At 40.1% G+C, this 27,751-nt stretch overlaps 2 protein-coding genes and 1 long non-coding RNA gene across 3 annotated transcripts; all 3 read left to right on the top strand.

The window, feature by feature from the left end:
• The first annotated feature begins 1,405 nt into the window (after nucleotides 1–1,405).
• On the top strand, nucleotides 1,406–6,216 carry rbm4.1 (RNA binding motif protein 4.1). The gene is made up of 3 exons (XM_024287960.2): nucleotides 1,406–1,552; nucleotides 3,513–3,936; nucleotides 4,581–6,216. The coding sequence occupies exons 2-3, from the start codon at nucleotides 3,531–3,533 to the stop codon at nucleotides 5,426–5,428; spliced, it is 1,254 nt and encodes a 417-aa protein (XP_024143728.1). The 5' UTR covers nucleotides 1,406–1,552; nucleotides 3,513–3,530; the 3' UTR covers nucleotides 5,429–6,216.
• Nucleotides 6,217–8,801: 2,585 nt separating this feature from the next.
• On the top strand, nucleotides 8,802–26,235 carry sf1 (splicing factor 1). The gene is made up of 12 exons (XM_024287962.2): nucleotides 8,802–9,229; nucleotides 12,207–12,332; nucleotides 14,133–14,208; nucleotides 19,764–19,916; nucleotides 21,362–21,451; nucleotides 21,551–21,734; nucleotides 22,302–22,417; nucleotides 22,537–22,644; nucleotides 22,719–22,914; nucleotides 22,985–23,207; nucleotides 24,934–25,098; nucleotides 25,232–26,235. The coding sequence occupies exons 1-12, from the start codon at nucleotides 8,983–8,985 to the stop codon at nucleotides 25,558–25,560; spliced, it is 2,013 nt and encodes a 670-aa protein (XP_024143730.1). The 5' UTR covers nucleotides 8,802–8,982; the 3' UTR covers nucleotides 25,561–26,235.
• Nucleotides 14,215–18,362, top strand: LOC118600109. The gene is made up of 2 exons (XR_004949680.1): nucleotides 14,215–15,648; nucleotides 17,248–18,362. It is a non-coding gene; the product is annotated as an uncharacterized LOC118600109 (long non-coding RNA).
• Nucleotides 26,236–27,751: the final 1,516 nt, after the last annotated feature.

Here is a 27,751-nt window from a genome sequence, read left to right as displayed (position 1 = left end):
AAATAGATCCATGAACGTCTTTGTTTTCCTTATCTGACCCGGAATCTGGATCTAAACTGTACGACTGGGTAGCTCAAATGTTGCTCACTATTTTTGTTGTAGTGTTAATGTTAATGCCGGGGCTGTAAGCAGGTGTAAGCTAGCAAGAGATAGTGTAAACAAAGAGATGATGGGATATGGAGGCCGGCTTACTCCACCTCAACAGTCCCGTCCACAATTCAGAGGTGAATTTCTAATGAACTACTGTTGCTCTGCAGAAACTATGTCTTAGAAAACAGCACAGGACTTTATCTAAAGTTTTGGGTCTGTTCACAGGCATACTCATCACACACACTCAAATATAGATATTGGGCCCAAAAACTTTCACTCACATAAATATTGAAGTCTGCTGTGTCCATACTATGGGAAGAGGACATTCTTGCTTTTTGGAAAACAAATTAATGATAAGTCATGAATAATAAAACTGTTTGAAAAATGTATTTTTTATATTTTCATTTGTATTGACCTTCCAATCTTCCAGCCCCCCCATTATAAAATGTTCTTGCTCCACCATTGCACAGATGCAGTATCAAAGTCACACACGTGTCGTTGTTTCAACATTTACTGTTCATTTTATATATGTTGCCTTTGCAGCATATTTTAAGCTCTTTTAACGGCAGTTCTCACCATTTTAATGCTGATGATATTCAGCTTTTTGTATATTTTATACCTCAGGATGCTTTTAAAATTCTGATGTTACGCAGGTGTCTGGATTCGGTCAAGAGTTGGATGAACGACAACTTTCTCCAACTAAATGAAGCTAAAACTGAGGTTGTCTTTTGTGTTCCTGACAAATACCACCTCAGATAGTCCGGTGGCTTGGTCCACTCGCCTCTTTTGTCAGGCCTTCTCCATCTCTCTGGAACTCCCTTCCTCTCAGCCTCAGTGTTTCCTTTTTAAAAGCAGCTAAAAAACCACATATTTTTTAAATTGCTTTCTCCTAAATCTATTTTTATATTCTGTGTTTTACTTTTGTTTTACTCTGTTTTTTTACTGTGAAGCACTCTGTGATTTTTATTTATCTTGAAAGATTATTATAATATTATTATTAAAAAGTTGCAGTTTTAAAGTTTTAAAAATTTAGTTTTCGAGTGTTCCATAAATATTTATTTTGGATTTTGGATTTTGGCCACTTGTTTGACGCCCCTGATTAAGAGAAATGTTGCACCTTTTTGAGATAAAAGTTTAGTTTTGGAAGCAAAAGTAGGGATAAAATTATGTTTAGAAGTGATACACTATTTCGTTTTTTTGAATAGAGTTCCACTTTTAGAGATACAATTCTACATTTAGAAATGAAATTCTACATTAAGGGAATATATTCTCCCATTAGAAATGAATGTCAGCTTTTTACCAGTAAAGACGAGAGCCTACACGATATCAGAAACGACGCCGTACGTCTCCTCCTCCTGTGTACGTCAGTTACGCATGACGTCACATAGGGACGATCCATTCGAATCGTTCGCCATTTCATTCTTTGCAGGTTCAGGCCCGCAGAGCCTCTTTTTGCTTACAGGTATCTATTTAACACACAAAGAAGGAGCTTAACATGTATGCATCTGCCGGTAGTGTTGAAGTAACAGCAGATATGCCAACTATCGCTTCCGGGAAACCGAAGAGGAGTTGAATGATTAGCCGCATCAAGCTAACATGCTAACTCGTGTTTCATGAAACTAGTGCTAGCGAGACGATCTCTGAAGTATTAGTAATATGCAGGATTTTTGTTGGCCGAAATTATGTGTAGTGACTTATACATTGGCGTATATGTAAGATTCCTGACCATAATTGTAATTTGTCATTTAGAATATGTGACTATAGCCCTGTTGTCTACTCTTTGGCTAACAAGCCACTCAGTTCGGTAGCATTTAGCTAGCGTTTTCCGTGAAAGGCCACAGACGTGCGAGCAATGTGAATCTCACATTGCATTAAAATGTTCCGGTTTTTATCGTGGATGATTGCTTAATCAACCACACAATTTTATTTTAGAATTATGTATTTTCAGACACTTTGCAAACGAAGCGTGCTTTTCCGTCGTTTCACAGCGGCACTGGTGAAACTGTCATCACGAACGTGTCGCGATGAATATGCGTGATAGACTGATTGTTAGTGCATATTTTAATTATTTGTTTTTTAAAATGAAGACATTAAAAAGAATTAACTCTTAATGCAAACCTGTCAAACTTTATGAAAGAGTTCTGGAACTCCAGAGTGGTATAATTTACAAAGTAGCTGCAGCCCCTGGAGTAATGTCTGATACCATTACATCTAAATATTACTGTAAAACATCAACTTGTGTCCAAAGAAACATCTACAGTTTCCTATTAGAGGCTATGTCTAGATGTTGTCACTGCAGTGTGTGTGTAGTCTTTTAACAAAATTGACTTGGCCTGTCTTTCTACAACTTTGAAACAATTACTTTGGAATGCTTTGGAATAGTGCTTCTACAAACGATTATTTTAATAGTCGACTGATCACAGATCATTTTTACAGATTAGTCAGCTAATCAGGTCGTGCGCAAACTGGATGTAAAACACACATCTTAACCATCATTAGCTTTAAACTAACTAGATATATAACATTACCTGTGATAATACTAGTGTGAATGCTGGAAGCTGAATATGGCCACTGAAGATGCTAGTGCTGATAGTTGAAGATGCTGAAATTGATAGCTAAAAACGCTGAAGTTGATAGCTGAAATCGCTGAAGCTGATAGCCAACTAAAATATTAGTCAAATGCCAAATTAGCCCAAAAAACTTAAATATAGCCTAAGTTAGCCCAAAACAGCTAGCATACAGCTGGAATATTATTAGCTAAACTCCAAAATAACCTAAAAAAAATAAAAAAATCCTAAATTTGCAAAATAGCTAGCATGTATCTGAAAGATTAGCTAATCTCCAAAACGGCCATAAAAAACCCTTAAATAGTCCAAAAGTCTAGCATAATGCCATTATAACTTTCAACTTTGCTACACTCTAACTCCACATATTAAGCAATGACTAACTGACTATTAAATTCACGTCGACTATTTTAATAGTCGATTAGTCAATGATTAGTCGACTAATTGTGGCAGCCCTACTGTAGTAAGAAAATAGTAAAGCGACAGCCAGCCTCTCTGCTTGTAGTTTAAGCTTACAAATACAGTCTAAAAAAGAGCCTTTTAAAACATTTAGATGCCTTTTTGGCTTCTAAAATGGGAATGAACATGGTTCAAACTCTCCTGCTGTTTCAGGGTAAACAATGAACAGTGCTGTGTATGTCTCAAAGCCCTCTGAAGTGTGCGCAGATACTTAGTTCTTTTTAGGACTTTTGATAACCGTGTATCTGTTGATGTTGCATTAGGGTTAATTGAATCACAAATGATGTAGCTTATAGTCAGATTTGAATATTAGAAAGAAAAAGAAATGTTGGTAACAGTTTATTTTTTTACCCGATTCAAATCTTAATATCATATCTGAATTTCTTTTTCTTTTTTTAGTGACACGGAGGCCTGACAATGGTGAAAATATTCATTGGAAACTTGGCCCCTGAAACCACCACAGAGGAGCTTCGCTCTTTGTTCTCCCAGTATGGGAAGATTGCAGAATGTTCTATTGTCAAAAATTTTGGCTTTGTTCATATGGACAGCAAAGCAGAAGCAGAGGAGGCCATCCGCAACCTTCACCAGTATGAGCTTAATGGCCAGCCTATGAATGTTGAATTGAGCCGTGGCAAATCAAGAGGATCTACCAAGCTCCATGTTGGTAACATTGCTTGCACCAATCAGGAGCTGAGGGCCAAGTTTGAAGAGTTTGGCGCCGTGCTGGAGTGTGACATCGTAAAAAACTATGCTTTTGTGCACATGGAGAGAATGGAGGATGCCATGGAGGCTATAAATAAATTGGACAACACTGCTTTTAAAGGTGAAATTTTGGGATGGGCTTGATGGGGAAAATTAAGTTAAAATGAATGAATGAATTAGTATGTAGGTAGTTGTGTTCCTGCTGACCTACAGGTAAGTTTTGGATGGTTCACGTGAGTAAGAACAGGTCTATTGGCAAAGATACACCAGTTATAAAGCTGTTATCCGTAATGTCCCTGTCAACTTTAACTGGACTCGTGACACCTTTCATTCTGGTTTTGACTTCTATGTAATGGATACATAGTCCTCGATTTAAAGAAAATAGCATGTTAAAGCAGCACATTATTATACCAACATTTAAATGGTATCATTTACTTTTGGTGTACCGTGTGAGAACGATTTGAGAAACTTTGCTGTTCGACAAACGAGGTCTCTTCAAATCTTGCTCACAGAGTAATGAAATCTCCAACCTGTTTTAGAGAAAAATGAAATGTTGGGAGACTTGCGGATTTCAGCTTTATTAGCAACATTTTTAATCTACTGTGTTAAACGAAATGTTTGGAACCTACTTCTCAAATTGACTATAAATGTGTAACTAGTCTAGTGAAGAGGCAGCCTTGAGACTTCATTCCACACATCAGATGTTAAATTGATCATTTCTATCAAATGTAGGCATCAGTCCTTACTGAGTGTTTTCTTTTTAAGGCAAACTGATGAGCGTGAAGCTTTCGACTAGCCGCCTCCGTACTGCGCCGGGAATGGGAGACAGATCGGGTTGTTATCGTTGCGGGCAGGAAGGCCACTGGTCCAAAGAATGCCCTCTAGACCAAAATGGCTACCAGAGAAACGGCTCTGAGCCAAAGTCTGAATATGATGCTTCCGGATTTGGTGGGCGTGAGCAGAGCATGGCTTATCCAGACTTTGGTGGGGAACCAGATTATGGCAGCAGCTTTGCACCTGGTTTTCCTCGGGGTTCTGGTCAAAGCACCGGTGTGCCAGGTTATGGAGGAGGTACGGGCTATGAGAACGCTATGAGATATGGGCCACCTCCAACTTATGGCATAAATGCTGTCGGTGATCATAGCATGGCTCGGATGTACGGCAGTGACGGGGCATACAGGGGCAGCGGCTCATTCTATGGCGCGGTACCAGCCTTCTCGGTGCGACGGTCGCCGTATGAGGAAAGGGATCCGTACGGGGTCGTGGACTACTATGAGAAGTACAGGGCCAGTGCCTACGGAGGCAGTTATTTCGAAGAACGCCGTGGTATCGCCATGCCTGCTCCACCAACAACATCCTCCTCTACAGCTGTAAGGGAGCGTCTGCCGGCCTCTAGCGTCGACTCATACGAGTGCCCCCCCGCCCCTCCTCAACCAACCCCGATCTCCTCATACTACACTCGTGACCGGAGTCCGATTCGGCGAGGCGCTGCCGAGGCGGGTGGATATGCATTCGAGCGGTCGCGCCTTTCCCCAGCAACCACACTCCAAAGAAGCACTACCTACGACCATTTGCGGGAACAGGGTGCTGAGCGGCCACGGTACACTTACTGAGTCTTGTCTAGGTTTCGGCTGACATAAAGCAGGTAGGACAGCTCAAGTGCCACACACACACGGTCACAAATGTGTTAAGTTTGTGTCTCATTGTTGTTATCTAAAGCAAAAGCCAGGGCTTTGTTTTTGGCAGATGTGTGGGTAAGAGGAAAATGGTTACTGTAAATCTTTCTCTTTCATTAACCAACAGTACATTAGTGCATTTTAATGTGATGGAATTTATATCATGTTGTGATTCCATTCCAGGTAAAAAGTCTCAAAATAACCACTTTTAATTTCCTATTCCATGTGTTTTCTGTGCTGTTGTTAAAGATTTCGCCCCTGTGCAGTTCCTTACGGGGTTTACCTATAACCTGGTTCTATTCATAGTACGGGAAGAATTACCTTTTAGATTTTTTGAAAGTGCAACATGCTTTTTGATTTACAATTAGTGCATGTATAAAGGTGAGTCTGCATTAATTCAGTTTTGTTCAGCAGCTTCCAGTGTTTTCTTTTCTAAATTGTAGTGCATTTATGTTGGTTAAAGTAATCATTATTGCATATATTTGAAGCAAATTCTCCTAAAATGGAACTGTTCAAATATTTTTTTAGTTCTTTTTTATTTTGGAATTCTTGAGATTCTTGTTAAGTAACATTGAACTTTTTTTTTTTTTTTTTTAACTGTGTACTGATTTCTTATGCTGTATAATTAGAAGTTGCAAAATCTTGTAATGTAATGATACAAGCTTGGTTTGCTTTTGTCTGTTTCATCACCTTTGGTTAAAATAAAAAATCCTTTAAAATTCTAATACTGTGTTTAGTTTTGAATGAGCTGAAGCTGCAAATGTTGTAATTTTAGTTTTGTGTAAATTCAGCATTTGCTCTAAATGAGTTTTGAGAACAATGGTACAAAGATAAAACTGGAAAGAAAAGGTTTATTTGAGGTCATGTTTGAACTAGCCATCCATTGAACCGTGTAAGTAAATGATCTTGTTAATTTGCCTTTTATTTAAAGCAGCGGTTATACTAAAGATGATTAAAATTTCCTACAATGAAGGTTAAAGTGAGCTGTAAAGTTAACATACTGATGGCTGTACGAGGTAAACTATTCACAGTGAGAGACATTAACATAAATGCTTTCCCTATTTGGTTTGAAAAAAGCATGTTTTGTTTGATATTAATATGTAGTGCTAACTTAAGCATGTTAATCTTGGGAGTGTGATCATCTGGACCCTACAGGATAGCACAAGGGCTCATGATCTGAGGAAATGTTCTACGTGCAGTTCTGCAGGTCACTTTGGGGTGGGGTCCGATCATCCAGTCTCTGCTTCAAATGATTCTAGACATGTTATGGGGTTCAGATCAGAGGTCATTGCTGGTCATACCATATGAGCCACTCCCACTTCCTGAAGTCCAGCTGGGACAATGCTGGCTGATGCCATGTGGTGGAGCGTTATCATCCGAGATCAGAAAATTGGAGGTGTTCTGGTGGAACTGGAGAACGATGATGGTTCTATTATGTCTCTGAGGTAAGAACCTGCAGTCACTCGGCCGTCTTCAGAAACCAAAGCAGTTTAACTGGTGATTCCTGTCCAGATTGATGTACCTCCACCAAAGCCAATCCTGAAGACCATATTGACTTCAGCGTATCGCTCACTTCACCTCCAGAAATGCTGACGACCATCATTTCTGTGACATGACGCTCATCAATGAACAGGACGGTAGACCATTGCTGCTGTCTGTCTGTGGTGGGGCTCCACTCCTGGTCTGTCACAAACTCTGACAGTAGTTCTGTAAGTCTGCCGATGACACTCCAAGTTCACCTGCAACACCCGACTGAACAGACCTGAAGGTACTATGACCAGGTGGAGCAGCTCATCTGTGTTCATGACTGTTTGAATGATGAACATGGAATGAATTACAAAGTCAAAATTATCTTTTTAGACCCACAGAATGTTGACATTAATGTCACATTGAAAAGGTTTTCTTTTAGGAGTTTTTTGTTTTGGTTTCAATAAATAAGCAATAAGTAAAATAAGGGGCGCCGCTCAGTGGACGCTTCCGCAGTGAACTTTGAACTGTCTTGTTCTTGGTTGTACTGAAAAACAATGAATTTCCCCCCAGGGGATTAATAAAGTATATTGATTGATTGATTGAAAACCCCTGAACACAGTGAGTCCAGTATGTGGAGAACATAAATGGGGCGTGTCTGTCACCACGATACAATTACAGTATACCTCAAAACCCTGATGAACTGTCAAGTCAAACACACTGTGAGTATGTCATCCACTGAGTTTTTCACAATATCCTGAACTTCAGTAGTATTTATATTTATAGTATACATTAGGATATAGGTAGGACTTGTGCATTCAGAGATGTTCTTCTGCAGACCTTGGTTGTAAACAATAGTTATTTGAGTTACTGTTGTTTTTTTATTGGCTGGAACCAGTCTGGTCATTCTTTTAAGACTTCTGACATCTACAAAGCATTTTCACCCAAAAAACTGCTGCTCTCTTTCTGACCATGCTCTGTAAACCCTAGAGATGGCTCTTCATAAAAATCCCTGTAAAGACCTGTGTTGTTGTTCAAGACATATTTTCTCATTTACAGTCTTTAATTATTGTTAGTATTCAAACACAATGTCAGTACAATAGACATTCAAGAAACGAAAAAAACAAACAATGCAAATATATCAGATTAATCAGAACAATATAAGTTGGTAAGAAATAATCAAGCAAAGGGAAAAATTAAAAGAAAGTGTGGAGTCTGTTCAATCAGAAGTAATACACTTAAAAAGTTTTAATTGTGAATTTAGTATTAAACATTTTACATTTTTCTATAAAGGCTAGATTTACTTTAAAATCATTAAAAATGTATTTAAAAGGGTGATTTATTTCCTGAGCAATTTTCCTTATGAATATAATATTTTGCCAAATTGATAAGGTTTTAATTACAGTTCAAGTTAAATTTTGAATCCTTGACGCTCCTTAAGAAACCATATATATATATATATATATATATATATATATATATACATATATATATGATAGTCTAAAAACTTCCCTTGTGTATCTATAGTTATGTGATCTTTTACTGTTTGCCCAACTTTTCTCAGATCTATTTTATTAATATTAATATTGTTTTTTGTTGATTCTGATGTTTTTGTAAATGCTGCAGTTGCCCCTCTGTTTGATTGTAATTATGTAAAAACTGTTCTCATTTTAAGCCATGTTTTGTTCTGTAGTGTGCAGTTATTTTAAAAAAAGTTTAATTTACAGTTACTGGTGAGGACGAGGCTCGCGGCCTCTTTTATGTCGTAAGCATACAGTCTATGGTCGTAAGCAGAAAACCAAATTAGCCAATCGTCTTTCAAAGTACAGACTTGAGCACAGCCAATGAGAGTTCTTCTTGTTGGGACGGCTCCTCACCGCGGCTCAACCTTTGTAATGTTCTGTTGGTCGCCATTTTGAGATAGACTGCAGGTGGACGCTGCTTTGTCATTTGTTAGCCTTGAACACAAGCAGCTGGACTGAACCAAAGTGTAACGGAGGAGAAGCTATTTCAGTGCCGCGGTGATGGCGACTGGAGCGAACGCCACCCCTCTGGGGAAGCTGCACCCCAGCATCGGCGCTAAACGGGGATTTGATGCGGGGCCTGGGGCAGGCAACGGGCTGATGCCCACGCCGGGGCCGGCCGCCTCCTTCCCCTCCATGCAGGGTTTCCAACCCTCGATGCCGAACGCCTCTTTTACCCAATTCAGTCCAGTCGCCAACTATCCGAACCCCTCTCAACAGAGCGCCGGGTCCGGGATGAGCAAGAGCGGTAAGTGGAACGACAGCAAGCTAAGGTTGCTAACGTTTGTCAGGCGGCATGAAGGCCCGAAGCGAGCCCCGCTTCACGAAATGGAGGCGGACGCTGGTGTGTAAACAGCTAGCCCGGACAGGATGCGCGGTGGAGCTGGACTTTAGCTACGCAGCTGTGTTTGCACGGGTTCGAACGGTAAAAGGCGAACTCTGAGTCCGTACATGGAATCGGGACGGGCTTCTGGAGTGATCGGAACTCTAAGACCTCTGTGTACAGCGTTGGTGCCGGAATAACGTTAGAGAAACATCGGTGTTCCACCAGAATTTACTTTAAACAACCTCTGCACACCACAAACAGATAATCGGTCACAAAATGTCAGTAAATGTAGCATTATCGGTTTTTAAAAGAGAAAAATAAATAAAGAAAACGTGGGAGAAAGAGTTAAAATAACTACAGTAGAGTACAGAAGGTTGATAACTTAATTAAACTATCTTTAAAAATGCACAAGATGTATGTAAATTTATTTTAAAAACATAGTAAAATTTGTTCTCTATTGAAAATTACTTTTTTAAGAGTAAAAGCAGACCTACACACATGTTCTGTTTTTCTGGTTGCAGATAGTAAACTCAAAAGTTAATTAATTAAAGGCCCACTCCAATCATCTTTTGGTCTATTTTCAAAGCCTTCTCAGTGGTCTTTTATTTGTGGTTATTCGATTTTTTTGTCACACACACACACACAAAATTGTCATTTTCTAGAGCATAGTTTCCTCAGAGCAGCAGGAGTTCATTTGAAATTTACTAGATTGACCGTTGGCAAGCCTGCCCACACTTCCCATCATCCCTTTTTTTACGCTCTCTCCTGCTAGCTTACAGCCCCTGTAATATTACCAGTAAAATAAAAAAGCGAGAAAATTTTAAACTATCCATCCGTACAGTTTAGATCCAGATTCCAGCTCAGACGGGGAAAACAAAGACGTTCATGGATCTATTTGTCTGACTGTAGATTCATTAGAAAGGAGCGGCGCAGGAAGACTGTGGCTGTAGCACCTAATACACTACCACAGGATTTTTTCGAAAGCATTTTTTCTTCTTCTCATTCACCGCAATTTCAATACATAAATGTAATTTTAGACTTAATTTTCCTTATATATATATCCTCCATCATGAGAATACGGGGAAAAATTTGTTAAAAATACAATTTTTATTGGAGTGAGGCTTTAATTACATTCAAGTACTAAGTATCAGAGAAACAAATCTCTTCATTTTGTTGACTATTGATGTTTCGGAAATGAGCTAGAAACTGTCACAAAAGGATCCCGTTAAAGAATCAGAATCAGCTTTATTGGCCAAGTATAGAATATATACAAGGAATTTGGTTCCAGTGACCTGTGCTCCTATGTAGAAAAGATAAAAGATAAAAAATAATAATAATATAAAAGATAAAAAAGAAATATGAATATATATATATATACACGTATATATATACACATCTGAAAAAATAACAAGGGGGATAAAGATATATACAACAGTGTCCGGTTAAAACTGATCCCATGTTGTGCACCGTACTCTGAGACTGGTCAAGAGTTCATCAGAGTGACGGCTCGCGGGAAGAAGCTGTCTTTGTGGCGAGTGGTTCTTGTGCACAAAGTCCTGAACCGCCGTCCTGAGGGGAGGAGACTGAAGAGACCGTGTCCTGGATGTGAAGGGTCTGTCGAGATTCTACCAGCTCTCTTCCTCACCCTGGACCGGTACAGGTCCTGAATGGAGGGAAGGTTGGAGCCAATAATCCTCTCAGCAGACCTGATGGTTCTCTGCAGTCTGTCCCTGTCTGCTCTGGTTGCAGATCCAAACCAGACTGTGATGGATGTGGTCAGGACAGACTGGATTATTGCTGTGTAGAAGTTGATCAGCAGCTTCTGAGGCAGGTTGAACTTCTTCAGTTGTCGTAAGAAGTACAACCTCTGCTGGGCCTTCTTCCGGAGTGAGTAGATGTGCTGGGTCCATTTGAGGTCCCGTGAGATTGTGGACCCCAGGAACCTGTAGGAGTCCGTAGGGGGGACTGATCTGCTGTGAACTGTGAGTGGAGGGGGTGGGAGCGGGGGGTTCTTCCTGAAGTCCACTGTCATCTCCACAGTCTTTAGTGGGTTCAGCTCCAGTGTTACAGGTTTACAACGGGGCATGGTGGAATTTAGCCAATTTCAATTGAGAAATTTTACAAACAGTATAGGGAAAGTCTCAGGTCATATGGTTGATTTCATCACAAGAACCTGTAGTCCGGCAGAAATTTGAATGCTGGCCGCATTTGGCCCAAAGGCCAATATTTACATTTATATTATACTGGCAGCAACGTGGCTCAGAGTTTCGGTTTAGGACTCATTCAAGTCAAACTAAGTAGTAAATGTCTCATAACAACCAAAACCGCAAGGCTGACTGAACATTTGACAGATCTTGTTGTTTTGGTGGCGGTGTAGAGCTGCTCAAAGAGGCTCTTTGTGCTCTGCTGTCATCTAGTGGTCGGAGGTTAAGGTGGAAAACAAAAGGAAGACGGTGAAGGAGCGCTCATAAATAATTCAATAAATATCGCCATGTCAACATTTTAAATCAATGCAACTTTCACCAAATCGATTTTTATTCATGCACCCTTAGTACTACTGCCTTAGTACTACGTTTTGTTCATCTAAACTGGAAAGTTGGTCAATAAAGTTTTCCATGTTGTTGGAATAATTCCTTCCATATTTGTCTAAATGCTCTGACAGTTAATTGCAGGACATATCTATAATTTCTGTATTTTTCTTCTTTTTTTTAAGATGAAAATGCTTCTTTCATAACAGCAAAGTACCTGCTGCAAAAAAGTCTGTACTGTCACTGTTGGCATGGTGACATAGAATTGTAACACATTATGGATTTGCTTGTCTGTAGTTTTGAATGGGCCCATCTATATAAATATATATATATATATATAAAAAGACAAACTTTATCCTAATTTTGTGCAGATTTTGGAAAGAAAAGAAAGAAAAGCAGATGGAGCAGTGAAACCCCAGATCAGAAGACGATCATTCCTGGAATGCCCACCGTCATTCCCCCTGGACTCACCCGGGATCAAGAGAGAGCTTACATAGGTAAATGTTGCTTCATTAAGCTAAGGTTGCCTTTAATATGATACATGCAGTTTCTCTCACATTTCATCAGTTGTATTTTGTTAAGGTTTGGATTTTATGCAAATGCATACCAGTGTTTCTGTTGTTTTGCTAAATTCTCAACAGTTGGAGCTTTCCACAGACTTCTACAGGATGCAATACTGTTTCCAAACCATTTCAATATGTTTTATATTTTTAATCAAAGTGTGAGAAATCTGATTTTGTTCCAACTGTTGAGATGCAGCTTTCATGTTTAATGACCAATGATTATAACATGTTGAAGCATTGAATTCTCTTTAAGTGCTGCTGTGTCCTGTAGTCTCTTTGTTTGCATACCATTGGGCTCCCATTAGCAAGATGGGTTTTTGATAACCAATACCCACTGCCTGCTGATATCTATCTGAGATCCAGGTCACTGCCCAGTGTCTTGCTTGATCCTCAGCACATCATCAGTGTCGTTTCTGTGCATGAAAACATTGTAATGTTGTAACAAAAATTGATTATTAAATAATTTTGGTTTTCTGGGGGGAAATCACCCTAGCATAACTTGGTTTGAGGGCTATTTCAAAGTGAGACCCTTAAAGGTTGTGTTCCCCATGGCTTCATTGAACACGTAACACGAGTCAAAAGTGAGCGTGAACACCCCCCAAAATTCTTTATTGGTTCTACTATAGTGACTGCAATGAGAAATGTTTGAGGGGCACAGAAGCACTTTAACTCTGACTGCCTGGTGCTCCTGAACGTCAGAGAATCAGAGGAGCTCCAGGAGAGCAGACACTAAAGGACACCTGCACAAGTGAAGCTCCAGTCTGGTCGGATCTATTTGCTTTCTGATCAGATTCTTTGTGGAAAGCTGGACTGACTGAATTATTGGAACAGCATTATGAGAGGCTGTTGACCAAACTCTTGGCATGGATTACGTGTTGAATTAAGCTTCAGTTTCAGTTTGGTCTGCTTCAAATGGAGAGAAAACCAGTGATCTGAACATTTTAACCACATGCCTTCCAGCAGCAGAATGACACCAGCACATTGCCTTCACTTTCCTCATAAAAGTAGATGGCACCTTTTGTTAGAAACTAACATCATTCTTGATGTTGTCCTCTCATTGGTAATGGTTGTTCTTCCTTGGTATGTAAACATTCATTTGTGCCCACCCTTTGTTTGTCACTCTTTGTTTACTTTGCTCATGTAGTAGATCCCCTAAGCAGTTTGAAAATGGAATTGCTGTGAGCGTTAAGCCAGCAGCCTGATTAACTTGTAGTAATCATTCCGGTAATCAGAAATGTGTTCAGAGGGAAACGTTTTACCACTTTCATAATGTGCATGGAATGAGTGGGTTTTTTCATCAGCAGCGTTAGCTCTGTGGAGTGTCTAAAATGTCAAAGCTGGAAAATAAAAACTCAGTTATAACCTTGTAAGGTGTGGGAGTTAACCCTAGCAGAAGCATTAATGACACGAAAGGCTTTTTGTAGAACTCATCATTTTATCATTTAACATATTGTCATGCTTAATCATTTTCCAAGACAAGCCTGGTATTTTTCCTTCTAATATAAGTCTTTGTAGAGCGTGTAAGTATCTGGAAGAGGGCTAGTAATTTCATGCTTTAGTCTTAACAAAGTGTGCATTTTATCTCCTTGTTTTGTTTAACAAGCTCTAATTGCGTTTACTGCAATAATGACTGAGACATGGCTCTATTGTGCAGAGCAGTGTCTCTCTGATGTTGTTTTGGTAACCACATTTCTCTCCATCCTTGTTTTTCTTTCCTAACCTGAATTCTTCCAGTCCAACTGCAGATTGAAGACCTGACTCGTAAACTGCGTACAGGAGACCTGGGAATCCCTGTTAACCCTGAGGACAGGTTGGAAAAAGATTAAACCCTTAAACAGTAACATTTTCTACCTTCTTGACTATTTGGAAGACAATTGTTCGTTTGCATTGTAATGTAATGGTTAGCTTAAACCTACCTCTATTAGCTGAAAAGTGTAGAATCTACTTAAATACACGTTGAAAATCAGGGTTAGTATTACCTCATCCCAACTTTCTACTGATATGTTGGGATTGTTTTTATAATTAGTTTTCTTTTTTAGTGGCAGCTGACTTTGAATTTAGAACAATATGATTGAAATCCAGATATATACAGTTAAATGTTTTTACTATAGGAAAACATTTTAGCCATAGAGCAATAATTTGTTTTTATCCAAGACAAGAATGCACTGTTTTAAAATATGGAATGACAAAATTTCCCTATTTTCCTTTGATTCATTAAATCTTACCAAAGTGCTGACAGAATCTACTGAAGTTTGTTTCTTGAGTCCTCACAGCTGGACTGATGCAGACAGTGGTATCTCAGAAGTAGCAACAGTGCTTCAGCCTTGGATTCAAAAACATTGGGAATGTAAACATACTTTTGTTTGACATGTTGTTCAAAGTGGTATTTAGTTAGTTTGAGCACTTGAGTCATTCCTTCACAAATATCAGATTATTTTCATCTGAAGATCAATTATTCCATTAGCAAGTAAAGACCAGAGTCAAAAAGTTTCATGTAATATTTACTTCTTATATTTTTACCACTCAATAACTTGAGTTTTTACTTGATTTCTGCACCCTTAGCATTATTGCTTCACATTTGAGCCTGTGTTTATCTGATGCAAAGTGCTGTGTGGATGTGGGTTAAAAAGATCATAATGTATTCTGATACAAGCTGTTTAAATATTTTACCATAAAGCAGGTGCTAGTTTGAATTATTGATCATGCTAGTCCTTTTAAGAACATGCCACAGTTAAAAATAGCTCAGTGAAAAAGTGTCTGTGGGAAACATCTACAGAACTGTGCAAAAGTTTTAGGCAGGTGAGTAAAAGTGCTGCAAACAAATAAAAATGATAGTTTGTTTTCTATAAACTGATGTAAATAAAGTGGGAGAACAAAGGAAAAAAAATCAAGTCAACATTTGGTGTTTCTGCGTTTTGTCTTCAAACCAACATAAATTCTTACAGGTTGACTTGCACAACCTGTATGTCGTCAACCAAACAGATGCTGATGATCAATGTTACACGTAGCTTAAAACTAATCATGAAGTGAAGCAGAAACGGACTTCAAGCTGAGCAACAGCCAAACACTTCTACCAAGATGGCCGTTCAGGTTCAAGAAGATAGAAGGAAGTTCTACTCCATCAGCAAGGTCTCTGCCAGACAACGGTTTCAGACCAGAATAGGCTTCCATGTTTTCATGCTCTTATGAAGAAGCACAAAGAAACGGACTGTCAACACACAGGCGGACAAGGAAATTTAGTGTAGTAGAGGTTAGGGCTGGGCGATATGGCAAAAAAATAAAATCACGATTTTTTAAATTTTATTTCACGATTTCGATTTTATCACGATATTTTTAAAATAAATTCAAATTTAATTATATTGATTTTAGTTGAAAGAAGTAAACATATTTTTGAACAAATATTTACATTTATTCGAATTAAATAGTTATCTATTAAGATTAACCTGTAAATATTGCAAGAATTGCGTTTTCTACTGCTACAGGTAATGCATTGCTGTCAAATGAACAGCTTCTAAATATCAGTGAGTTTTAATTTTTCCTTTGTGCTAAAATCCATAAAACAGAGCTTGTAAATGATTGTCACCCAAGACCAGAAATGAGGGAGATTGATGAAGTTTATAGCATGAATGACTGATAAAGTTTAGTAAAGTCCTTTCTCTATTAAAAACAGCTCAAAATGCTAAATAATAAAAATAATAATAATAAAAAAACACCATTTACCACATTTTAAAATGAATCTGAAACTTTTATTATTTTTGGATTACATACATGCTAAATAAATCTCAATTGCTTCAGAATTTACCTTCAAATAGACGATTTCGTTGTACTTTGAGAAAAAGGCTCCAGCTAGCATCTTTAACTGATACAAAAACATTTTTAAACTTGGATGATAACATCAAATACATCTGCCAAACTGTTAAGATTCAAAACACAGAGATAATAGCAGTAAATGTTGTGGCAGTTTTAAAAAGTTTACATCCACAGCTCCTTCACTAACATCTGCTCTCTGCTGTGTTTATGTCACTGAGCAGAAAGCTAGCGTTAGCATTAGCGCTGTTTATTCTAGTTGGGCTTTTATTCGGTCCGTACGGCCAAGAAAGAACCTCAACGGTGACGCCACGGATTAAGAAAATTATGTGCAAACTCACTTACACTTCTTACAAGGGGAGTGCGACCGACGATAAGATTTAGGCTCTTACAGTAGCTAGCAAAAGCTATGCAAAGAGCTAGCAAAACAATGCAGCACCGTGCATCTTGACAGAACATTTTACGTGTTTCCTACATGAATTACCATCAGTTTTTGTGCAGGTTGAACGTAAATACGTGCGATTAACATCCGCTATGTTTAAAAACACGAAACATTAATAAAAACATACATTAAAGAGCCAAACTAGCATGTCTGTCACAGGTTGCTAGCACCCACTTTAGCCTAAACTTTAGCACACAGTTCAAAGTTCTCAGCCTGATTTCTCTCTATTAAAATGCGATTCCTGTCCCGTGATGATTCCTCTCCATCGGATTATTTTTGAAGTCGATTGCAAGACACTGCGTCTCCTTTTGTTACTTTTTCGGACCTCCGTCATTCATTACTCGAGGGCGCACGCGACTCTGTCCCGTTGTTTGTCACGTGACTTCCAAACAGGAAAAACACACCGGGGAGGAGGAGGAGGAGGAGGAGGAGCAGCAGCAGCTCGGATTTAAAGTCACAGCTGTCAACAAGCTTTTGCCTTCTCGCTCTTGCAGCTTTTCGTAGAATATCGCGATATAACGATATCTTAAAAATGACCTATCGTCAGCTTTGGATATCGTACACGGTTTTTTATCGTCATATCGCCCAGCCCTAGTAGAGGTTATTACTTTTTCAAAATCAGAAGATGTCCTGTAGAAACCAGGCACACCTGTCTACTGTCCAGAGAAGACTGGTCTTCATGGCAAAGTTAAAGGTAAAAAGCCAAACTTCTAACGTGGACACAAGATTAAGCAACTCAACAATGCAGGAAAGCAAAGACTGGGCTGCAAAAAAGTGGCAGCAGCTGCTCTGAACTGATAAATCTAATGTGCAATGCTTGTAGCAGAAGGCAGTTTGCTTGTGGAAGCATGGTACAGGCAGGTCCGGCATTTCTGCAAATGGAGATTTGATCAGGATTAACGGTGTTCTCAAAACAGAGAAGTACTCTCAGATACTTTCAAATCAACAGAAGTATGATTGGCCCCAACCTGCAGTACAAAAAAAACCCAAAGATCTAAAGTCACAAAGAACTATCTTCAGCAGCAGGAAGAACTGAACTGGACACTCCAGGGCGCTGCTCCCAGCATCATGGAGTGATTCTGGGTTTAACTGAAGAGACTGACAGATGTGAGAAAACCTACATTCACAGAAGTTCTGTTGTTGGTTCTCTAATGCCTCGTTTCCACTGAGCGGGCCGGACTGGACTTTTTAGAGTTTCCATTACAAAATGAACCAGTCAAGCAGGACCGACTGGTATTATTTCTGGTCCCCCATTGGTCGTAGGTCCATAGAGAAATGAAATTCACCCGTGAGGGCGGAGCTTCTGTCGTCACACGATGTAACCCATTGATTGGTGGAAAGGATTTATGACAACATCAAGCATCTGATCAGCCCTTTTCCCGACTCAAGCTCCAAACAGAAAGTGTTGTTCTATTTTCGTCTGGATTCTTCTTCCCCTCTGCAATCTTCTTGCAAAGAATAATAGATTCTTTACATGCAGTATTCCCCCTTATTGGGGGACCAGAGACGCACCAAATCAACGAATACAGAGAGACACCCCTCGCCCGTTTCTGTCTCACCCAACCCCCTCAGCTCAAGGATGTCTGTTATTGATCATACTCATCAATAACATTGTGAACATTTATTGAAGAACATTGGAGTATTGCTCAACATAGTGTTTTTTTCTTTTTAATTCAGAACAATAGACTGCTCTGCAGCATAGACTGTTCATGAATCGAATCAGATTGCCACCTATCCAACAGTCCGCAGCCCTAATTCTAAACCGGCCAAGAGCGGACTGGTCTGATCCAGACCGCTCAGTGGAAACGAGGCATTGGATATTTGGATCTATCTACCAGCAGAGTTCCACATGAAGAAGTGGTGCTGCTTTGAAGCCAAAGGCTGCTCATACCAAATATTGATTTGATTCACATTTCTCTTTTGTTCTCTCACTGCATTTTGTTCATTAAAGAAAAGGATTGGTTTAGTTTTGGGGAACATTCTTTGTTTACACCATTTTGTCCACATCTGCCTAAAACATTTGTACAGTACTGTATATAAATAATAGAATATTCTAGATTTAGTGGCCATCAGCTGATACAGCCTCATATGTTTTAGATAGCATCACATTTTTCCTTTCTAAATTAATGTTGGTTTTTTAGTGATGACCCTACCTAATGGTGATGATGGGCTCTGCCTTAGATCAAACCTCACTGGACATCTCAGGTTCTTATGTGTTTTTATACACTTCTTCACCCAGCAAGGAAGCCACATGTCCAGTTTCTTTCTGTGGAAGACGATGTTTGGAAAATCAGTGGCCAGTTTATGGCATAAAGATCTGCAGCGTCTTCCCCTCAACTCTGTGTGGACTTGCCAGTTAGTGACTGACGCTGTATAGTGTTTAGGACATTTCCACAGCAACCAATATCTATGGAGACCTTTGGCTCTCTTACAATCCTTCCCCTCTAATGTGACAGCACAAACATGGGAGGTATTTCAGGTCATCATCGTTGGAAGTTTGAAGCTTAAAAGAAACCCTTTTTCTCCTCCATTCCTCACATTTCATGTACACCAGAGTGGCTCTCTAATGGGAGAGCGTAAGAAAAGGTGGATTTCTAATCTTAATTCCTTTTCTCTAACCCAAATTACCCCTCGTCAATCTAACCCTTTTTCAAGCACAGAGCCTCCTTATAACAGCAACACAGGTTTTCAGCATCCCTGGAGAGGTCTGGACCTCTTCCTCCTCATCAGCACCAAGCAACCCTCAAAGCCATCGCCGTCTTAGGACTGAAATACTTTACAGATACTCTGGTTGTCTGTTTGTTCCTTCTTTGTGGTTGATTCCCCTTCAGTGTAATGGGTTAATTACCTGTATACAGCGTTGGTTGCCCCCTTCTCACCATGAACTGTATGAAGAAGAGCTTTCTAGCCTTTAACGTGTCATTACAGGGTCTTAAATCCTTTTTGTTTGTAAGTTTGTTTATGTTCTGAAAGTCCTCAATACATCCAAGTCTGAACAGATAATCTTGACTTAAATGTAGTTTTAGTCAGCTGTAGGTAGCACGTTTCAGCTGTAGGCCACCTCCTGTACAAAGTTGTCAGTGTTGTGTGCTTTGTATTGTGTCTGCTGCTCTCAGGTCCCCCTCTCCAGAGCCCATTTATAACAGCGAGGGCAAAAGGCTAAACACCCGCGAGTATCGCACGCGGAAGAAGATCGAGGAGGAGCGCCATGCCCTCATCACTGAAATGATTGGACTTAACCCCGACTTCAAACCTCCTGCAGACTACAAGTATGTCTTTCTGGTTGTGGGTTACTGTTGGTGGTAATGTGTGTTTCTGATGATTTCATGTCTTCATTTGGAAGGAGTACATTTTGCTGTGACAGCTCTTTGCTCATTTCAGACCTGGTATCTGTTTTATTAGTGTTTGGCTTTTGATTTAAAAATCTATCAAGCTTTCTAACCTGCACTGCAGAAAATTTAAAGTGCAAGCGCACTAGCCATTAGATGAATGGAGCTCCAATGGCGTTTTAGCCATTTATCCGAGCATAAGGACGTTTTCTACACTTGTATTTAACGCAATAAGATGGCGGTTTGAACGGGCTAGGACAGTGTTTTGGACGAGCGGTTTGTACACGATAAAACTTTGCTTTTTACACTTGTCTGGGGACAACTTCAGACTATGATAGTACAGACTAATATGACATTTTTTTAACATAGTTATCACAGCTCTCACGAGGAGCATCTTATTTTTTCTCTGTAGCCAGATTCTCTTGATTTTTAAGAGTCAGTGACCGCACCGGGACAGAAGTCACCACCGTCATCGATTTCTACTGGTCCTTCATGTTATTTCTACTGGTCCTTCATGTTAGCCCTGCACAAACATGCCACAACAGGGCTAAAAGTTTTTAGATTGAAATTTTCAAGTTCGAAAACAAAAAAAATAGTTGAAAAGTGAAAAAAAGATTTGAAACTGAAAAAAAAGTTTTGAAAATGAAACTTTGATTTTTGAAACCTTGAAAACAGAACATTTGAAGCTAAAAAAGTAAGTTTATTTTAGAATAGGAAAAATTTTGACTTTTTTTTTTTTGACAAAACAACTATTTTTTCCATTTGTTTTATTTGGGTTTCAAATATTTATGGCCCTGATTTAGCTCCATTTTTACTATGTTCTGTTCCACTTCCTATGGTTGGATGTCAAAGCTCACCTGGACTCTGGTGTGTTTCTGTTCCTTTTTTTAATCACAGGAGTTATGTTCTAGAAATAACCTGCAATAAAGGAAAAAGCCATGAAGTAGCATTCTAGAGATTTTAAGGCACTAAAACTCCTCACACTTTCACACTCTTCTTTTGATCAAACTCTCAAAGTTCAAACCTTCATAGAATAATAACTCAAACAAAAAACATGCAAGATGCTCTGAAAAACAAATCAGATAAACCGCGATATAGTGAGGGACCACTGTACTCTATCACATGAGACAAATGCTGAGTAGCATCATTCTTAAGTCTGAAGAAGTGCAAATGAAAAGAAAGCTTTGAAAATGTCTGGTCTTCATGGGTTACAGAGAAACCACAAGTCAGTTTACATTTTCAGGTAGTTTCACTCCTTTAGGTTTAAAGATTTGACAGGTTATTTCTTTCCTCCCAATAAACAGTTTGAATACCCACTTAAGACAAATTCACAAAACCTTTTGAAATCAAAGCTTTGCTCTTCTCAAGTGAATTATTTTCTGCAGACCTCCAGCCACCAGAGTCAGCGACAAAGTCATGATCCCACAAGATGAATACCCTGAAATCAACTTTGTTGGACTGCTGATCGGACCACGGTAATGCATGCAGCGTCTTCATAACACAGCCGACTCTGCTTAACAATAGCTGTACTGTTGAAGGTGGCTCAGACTCTCACAATGTTCCCCTTTCCTCAGAGGAAACACCCTGAAGAACATTGAAAAAGAATGCTGTGCTAAGATCATGATCCGAGGGAAGGGCTCCGTCAAAGAAGGGAAGGTTGGTCGAAAGGATGGCCAGATGCTGCCCGGAGAGGACGAGCCTCTGCACGCCTTGGTCACTGCCAACACCATGGAAAATGTCAAGAAGGCTGTGGAGCAGGTGTGTTTATAGCAGGAGTGTCAAAGTCAATCCCACAAGGGGCCAAAATCCAAAACACACCTTAGGTTTGGTGGCCGAACAGGATAAACACTTATTGAACACTCTAAAACTACATGTTTAAAACTTTAAAGCTGTAACTTTTTGACATAATTATGAACTAGATATATAGCATTACCTGTGATAATGCTAGTGTGAATGCTATAAGCTGAATTTGACCGCTGAAGATGCTGAAGTTGATAGCTAAAAACACTGAAGCTGATGGTTGAAAACTCTGAAGCCGATAGGGTAATTTGGCATTTGGCTAATATTTTAGCTGGATAGTAACTAAAAAAAAGGTTAACCAAAACATACAATTATAAAACATACTTTATACAAGTTAGAAATAAGCACAAGATAACATGAGGCAATTAATAACAATAAAATAAAAATATACATATACAATAATATATATACATACCAGATATACATCTGGTTTATAGTCTCATTTTGGTGTGTATTTAACAATCTGACCTGTATACTCTCAGCTGGAGGAATAGATTATGTTCTGATTGTGAAAACTGTTGACAGATTCGCAACATCCTCAAACAAGGTATTGAGACGCCTGAGGATCAAAACGACCTGCGTAAGATGCAGCTGAGGGAGCTGGCCAGACTCAACGGCACTCTGCGAGAAGACGACAACAGGTGTGTGTGTGGCCGTGAGCGCTGCTATGACAACGCACTGACACTCCATGCTGGGGAACTGAAGGGAAGGCTTAATTTTGAAAGGCAGTGCTGAAGATTCCGGTTTTTTGTCCCTGCAGGATTCTTCGTCCTTGGCAGAACTCTGAGCCACGCAGCATCACCAACACCACTCTTTGTACAAAGTGTGGTGGAGCTGGTCACATCTCCTCTGACTGCAAGTACACCAGGTAACCGTGAACCCTGGGCTGCAGGTTTCAGCTGCTGAACTTGTCTCAGATAATCATTGGTTGTTGTTCTGCAGCACCTTTGCTGCCCACAGAGCCACAGGCGGGGAGCCCCCTCAGTCAGCACAGGACAAGGCTCGCATGGACAAAGAATACCTGTCCCTCATGGCTGAGCTGGGGGAGGCCCCAGTCCCCAGCTCTGGTGGAGGACACTCCAACTCTCAGTCAGGAGCTCCTCGAGCTTCCGGCCCCAACAGTAACCAGCCCCCGATGGTTAGTTCAGGACACTATGAGAACATCTGCTGTGATGAGTGGAAAGTGTCTTAGCTGATGTGTGTTTCAGAACCGGCCCCCCTGGATGAGCTCCGGTCCCTCAGAGAGCAGGAACTTCTCTGCTGTTCAGGGAGGACCTGCTGGTCCTGGAGGACCCCACAGCTTCCCTCCCCCCATGCCTAGCATGGGAGGACCACCAATTCCCCCCAATCCTAACGGTATGCCTCCACCCTGGATGCAGCCGCCTCCACCCCCTATGGCCCAGGGACCTGGACCCCACGGACACCCTATGGGTAGGAGCTTAGAGTTAAATTCACAGGACAAAGAAGGCAAACAATGTATGGGCTCTTCTTCTCAAACTGCTCATCAAATTAAAGAAATCCAGTTAATCTCTGGGGGGTTAGTTGTTATTTTAGTTATTTGGGAACTGGAGTGAGTGTGATGTCACCCTTAGAAGATGTCTTACTGCCAGCTGCAACCAAATGGAGTCCATTTTGTTACCAGTTTTTCACAATAAGAACACTGTAGAATTTTCACTTCCCGATCTGTAACTGCTGCCCAATCGGTTACCACATGTGCAAAAATCCTTCTAACACACTGTTTTACGGTGACGTCAGACAAAGTGGCGCCAAAAATGCGAATAGTGACTTCTGGTTTACGGGTTTAGAACGGCAAAGCCTGTGGCTGAACTCTGTTGAACACAATTTTACATAAATAATAAAGGTAACTTTACCAATTTCTACAGGAAAATGTACAATATTTATTTGATGAATGTCCTGTTGAACTGTATTTTCATTTCCTGTCTTAGATCGTTCACAAATCTAAATACAAATTTGAATAATCTTCAATATTTGAGGTTCTATTGAAAATATCGACCTCTCATTTGAGCAGATATTATTCTAACTGTTCTATTTTACTTCATGTTATTCTCACGTATTCTAAGTACGATCAGCACAAAAACTGATGGAAATCATGTAACAGGAGCAGCAAAGATGCACATTAATGCTCGTTGGTGTTTTAACTGCATCCAAGGCTGCATTTATTTGTTGTAATCAGAGGTATTTGTGGTTTTAAGGGGTAATTATAAAATAGGAATGTATTTTTGACAGTTTCAAATGAATTTGATCCTTGTTTACCTTTATTATCCTGCAGGATCAGACAAAGTTATGATCGACAGCAAAGAGGAGCTATGTCAGAAAATAACACAACAGTTATTTGTTTTTCTTTATTGTCAGACATGTTGAAATTGTCTGACTTTATCTCTGTTTTTAGTGATTTTGTGAACACAGAAATGTAATCAACTCTAACTGGACAGAAAAGATCTTCTGCAGATCTACGTCTCATCAAGCTAGCGTTAGCTTAGCATCAGTTAGAAGAAGAAAATCTGAATGACCTTCATGATCCAACCAGCAGCATTCAATGAAGTTCCTGTACCTTCGTCTAAATTTAACCGGGTTGTAGAGAGAAATAATCCAGGACTCGTTTAATATCATCCAGAGGATTTTGGAGGGTTTTGTGGAGCATTCTGCAGGAGGAATACTGACATTTGATCTAAGAGGGAAAACAATACAACCAGGGAGGACACTTAGAACATAACTGTTGTACACATTTCTGTTACAATTGGTTTTATTATTTAGGTAAAACAGTATAAACAGTGATCATCACTCCGCTTCGCCGTTCTAAACCATAGACATAATATTTTACCTGTAAGTCACTCGCCATTTTGTGTGATGTCACGTGAAAAGGATCTATTGTGCTAACACATGTCATGATCGGAGTATGTCTTCTGATGTTAATAAATGTAATAACCTCTTAACATTTTTAATGAAACCGTTTATTTTAATGTTAACAACAAATAATTATTAAGGATCAGGACTGCACAATCCTGCCATATAAAGACTTCAGATTCATGTGATCACAGAGAAGAAACAAACACTGTTGATGAATGAACGTGAAGGCCGAGCCTGCAGGACTTCCTCTGAACTTCAGAAGCAGAACATCAACTGTTTGTTTGTTTAGGTCTTCTTCCACCTCCAATGGGAATGATGCCACCTCCTCCTCCACCCCCCAGCAGCCAGCCCCCTCCACCACCCTCTGCTCCCTTGCCACCATGGCAACAACAGGCTCCTCCCCCTCCACCCACTAGCAGCATGGCAACAAGTACACCGCTGCCCTGGCAGCAGAGTAAGTATCCACCCAAACAAGACTTTTCTCTGGTTTATCCACTCGGTTCTGGTCAGACACCAACAGAACTGGGCCGTGGTGGTGTGTGTATTTGGTGCTGTTTTGGTGACCTGTCTGTCCCCCTCCCCTGCAGACACCACCACCACCACCTCCAGCACGGGCACTCTGCCTCCATGGCAGCAGCCCCAGCAGCCAGCAGTCTCTGCAGCTCAGCCCCCTCTGCCCATCGGAACCACATCCATGGTCCCACCCCCACCTGGAGTCCAGCCGCCATTGCCCCCGGGGGCCCCTCCGCCGCCACCCCCACCACCTCCGGGCTCCACCAGCATGATGTATGTTCCACCACCCCCTCCGCCACCAATGGACCCTTCTAATTTTGTTACCATGATGGGGATGGGAGTACCGGGCATGCCACCGTTTGGGATGCCCCCAGCACCCCCTCCTCCTCCCCCACAGAATTAATTCTTGATTGTCTGACAGCACCCCCCCTCCATCTCATTACTCAGCATAGTCCAGCTGGCTGATGCTAGCGGTGCAGATGTAATCAGTCCTTTGGGGTTGGATGAGTCCGGCGTAGACCTGTGGAGGCGCTCCGGGTCATCAGATGCAACAGAATCAGTTCTGCTGGTTTCTACGCTTCTGCCTGAAGGAGCACGCCTGTCATGTTGCTTATAAACGGAGGGAACTGCTCTGTCATCATTTCTGTGCTTTTCAAATGAATCTAGTCAGGTTTGAAATTCCAGCTGAAGTTGCATGATCCGTGCTCATTCTGGCACAGTGTTAACCTTTTCCTGCTGTTTTCCTGACTTCAATCAGATGAATATTTTTGTAACAATATCACAGTAGGTAATATGGATCTTAGCACGGTAAATAAAATATGCTCAGTCTTGTAACTCCTTTCCTTTTTGTATGTTGCTGTTGGTTGCCTAGCTCTAGATGATAATTCCTGTGTTTGCTGCTCTTCTTTTCACTGCATCTCCGTTCAGAAACACAGTAAAAGGTGTTTTGTTGCTTTCAGAAGATTCTTTTCTGTTTCCCAGACTGACATTAACGGGGGTAACTTGTCTTTTTCATTGTTTGTGGATTTGTCTCTGACCTCAATAAAAATCTAAAACTCTTGGTTTAGTTTTAAACTGATCAGTAAGCTCCTGTGTAATCCATTTCTTTAAATGTGAATGTAAGAGCGTTGGATCTTCTGGAAGAGGTTTTATCAAGTTTCTGCTGGTTCATGAGCTTCTTGCTCAGCCCCCACAAAGTGAAAGGCTCAATGCTCAAATGATTTCCAACCATTGTAAGTTGGTGAGGTCCTGTTTATCTTTAGTGTGCAAATAGTGGTAGTGGTCACAAATGATTACTCCAAGAACTTTTCACTTAAATTTCCCAACAGATCTTTTAAGAAATGCTTCAGAATGTCTGTCCAGAGAAAAACACACATCTCATCTAGGGCTGCAACAAACCATAATTTTAATAGTCACTAAATCATCGGTTATTTTTTCCGATTAGTCGACCAATCGGGTCATGAGCAAACTGGATGAAAAACGCACAAATTAACCATCATTAGCTTTAAACTAACTAAAAACTAGATGTATAGAATTACCTGTGATAATGCTAGTGTGAATGCTGTAAGCTGAATTTGGATGCTGAGGATGCTGAAATTGATAGCTGAAAACACTAACTGTTAGCCAGCTAAAATATTACTTAAATGCCAAATTAGCCTAAAAAATAGCCAAAACAGCTAACATGTAGCTGAAATTTTAGCTACACTCCAAAATTGCCTAAAAAATCTTAATAAATGCCAAAATAGTCCATAAATCTAGCATAATGCCAGTATAACTTTCAACTTTACCACACCCTGACTCCATATAATATAAAGTAAAGACTAATCGACTATTAAATTAGTTGAGTATTTTAATAGTCAATTAGTCGACTAATTGTGGCAGCTCTACTCTCATCACTCGGATTTCCTCATTAGATGTTAAATTGCTCTTTACCGTGTTAATAGTTTAGATCAGGGGTGTTCTGATCCAGTCCTCGAGGGCCAACTCCCTGATGGTTTTCCAGAAACCTTGTTGTTTAGCAGCATCAGGTGTGTTTAATAAGGAGCTTCAATGGCAGGTTGGTTGAAAACCAAGATGGACATCGGCCCTCGAGGCCTGAATTTGGACTTTCCTAGTTTAGATGGATATTTAAGAAAAGAAAATGCTGAAGTTGTTTTAATGACCAAATCTGGTCATTTTTTATACATTTTCAAAGATATCCCAGTGGTCCTTTATGCCTTTTCGGCCCAAACCTGTCCTTTTCTAGGACATAGTTTCTGTAGAGCAGCAGGAGTTCATTAGAAATTCACCTTGAGTTGTGGGCGGGATGATTCCCATCATCCATCATTGCTTTCTCCTGCCATTTTACAGCCTCTCACACCCCCAACCTAACATTAGTGGTGCAACAAAAACAGTGATCAATATTGGAGTTCTACAGCTGTACGGTGAAGATTCAGATTCGAACTCAGACCAGGAAAACAAAGACGTTCATTGATCCGTTTATAAGTGGATGCCACAGAATGGAGCGGAGCTTGTAGCTTGCTGTTGTAAGCTCTAAGTCACCGTTACAAGCTCCTTCCAACAAATGTTTTTGTCTGCTCTTGATTCACAACAAT

The sequence above is a fragment of the Oryzias melastigma genome, linkage group LG18 (assembly GCF_002922805.2).
Source record: "Oryzias melastigma strain HK-1 linkage group LG18, ASM292280v2, whole genome shotgun sequence".
NCBI lineage: Eukaryota > Metazoa > Chordata > Actinopteri > Beloniformes > Adrianichthyidae > Oryzias > Oryzias melastigma.
Note: the sequence above shows the minus strand (reverse complement) of the source record. Positions and strands in the feature narration are given on the sequence as shown.

Bases quoted from the DNA above. Each gene is read 5' to 3' on its own strand.
- sf1 (XM_024287962.2), top strand. From the start codon at position 8,983: ATGGCGACTGGAGCGAACGCCACCCCTCTGGGGAAGCTGCACCCCAGC. The intron at 14,209-19,763 runs GTTGGAAAAAGA...TGCTGCTCTCAG, and splicing joins CCTGTTAACCCTGAGGACAG to GTCCCCCTCTCCAGAGCCCA. The intron at 21,452-21,550 runs GTAATGCATGCA...CCCTTTCCTCAG, and splicing joins GGACTGCTGATCGGACCACG to AGGAAACACCCTGAAGAACA.
- rbm4.1 (XM_024287960.2), top strand. From the start codon at position 3,531: ATGGTGAAAATATTCATTGGAAACTTGGCCCCTGAAACCACCACAGAG. The intron at 3,937-4,580 runs GTGAAATTTTGG...TTTCTTTTTAAG, and splicing joins GGACAACACTGCTTTTAAAG to GCAAACTGATGAGCGTGAAG.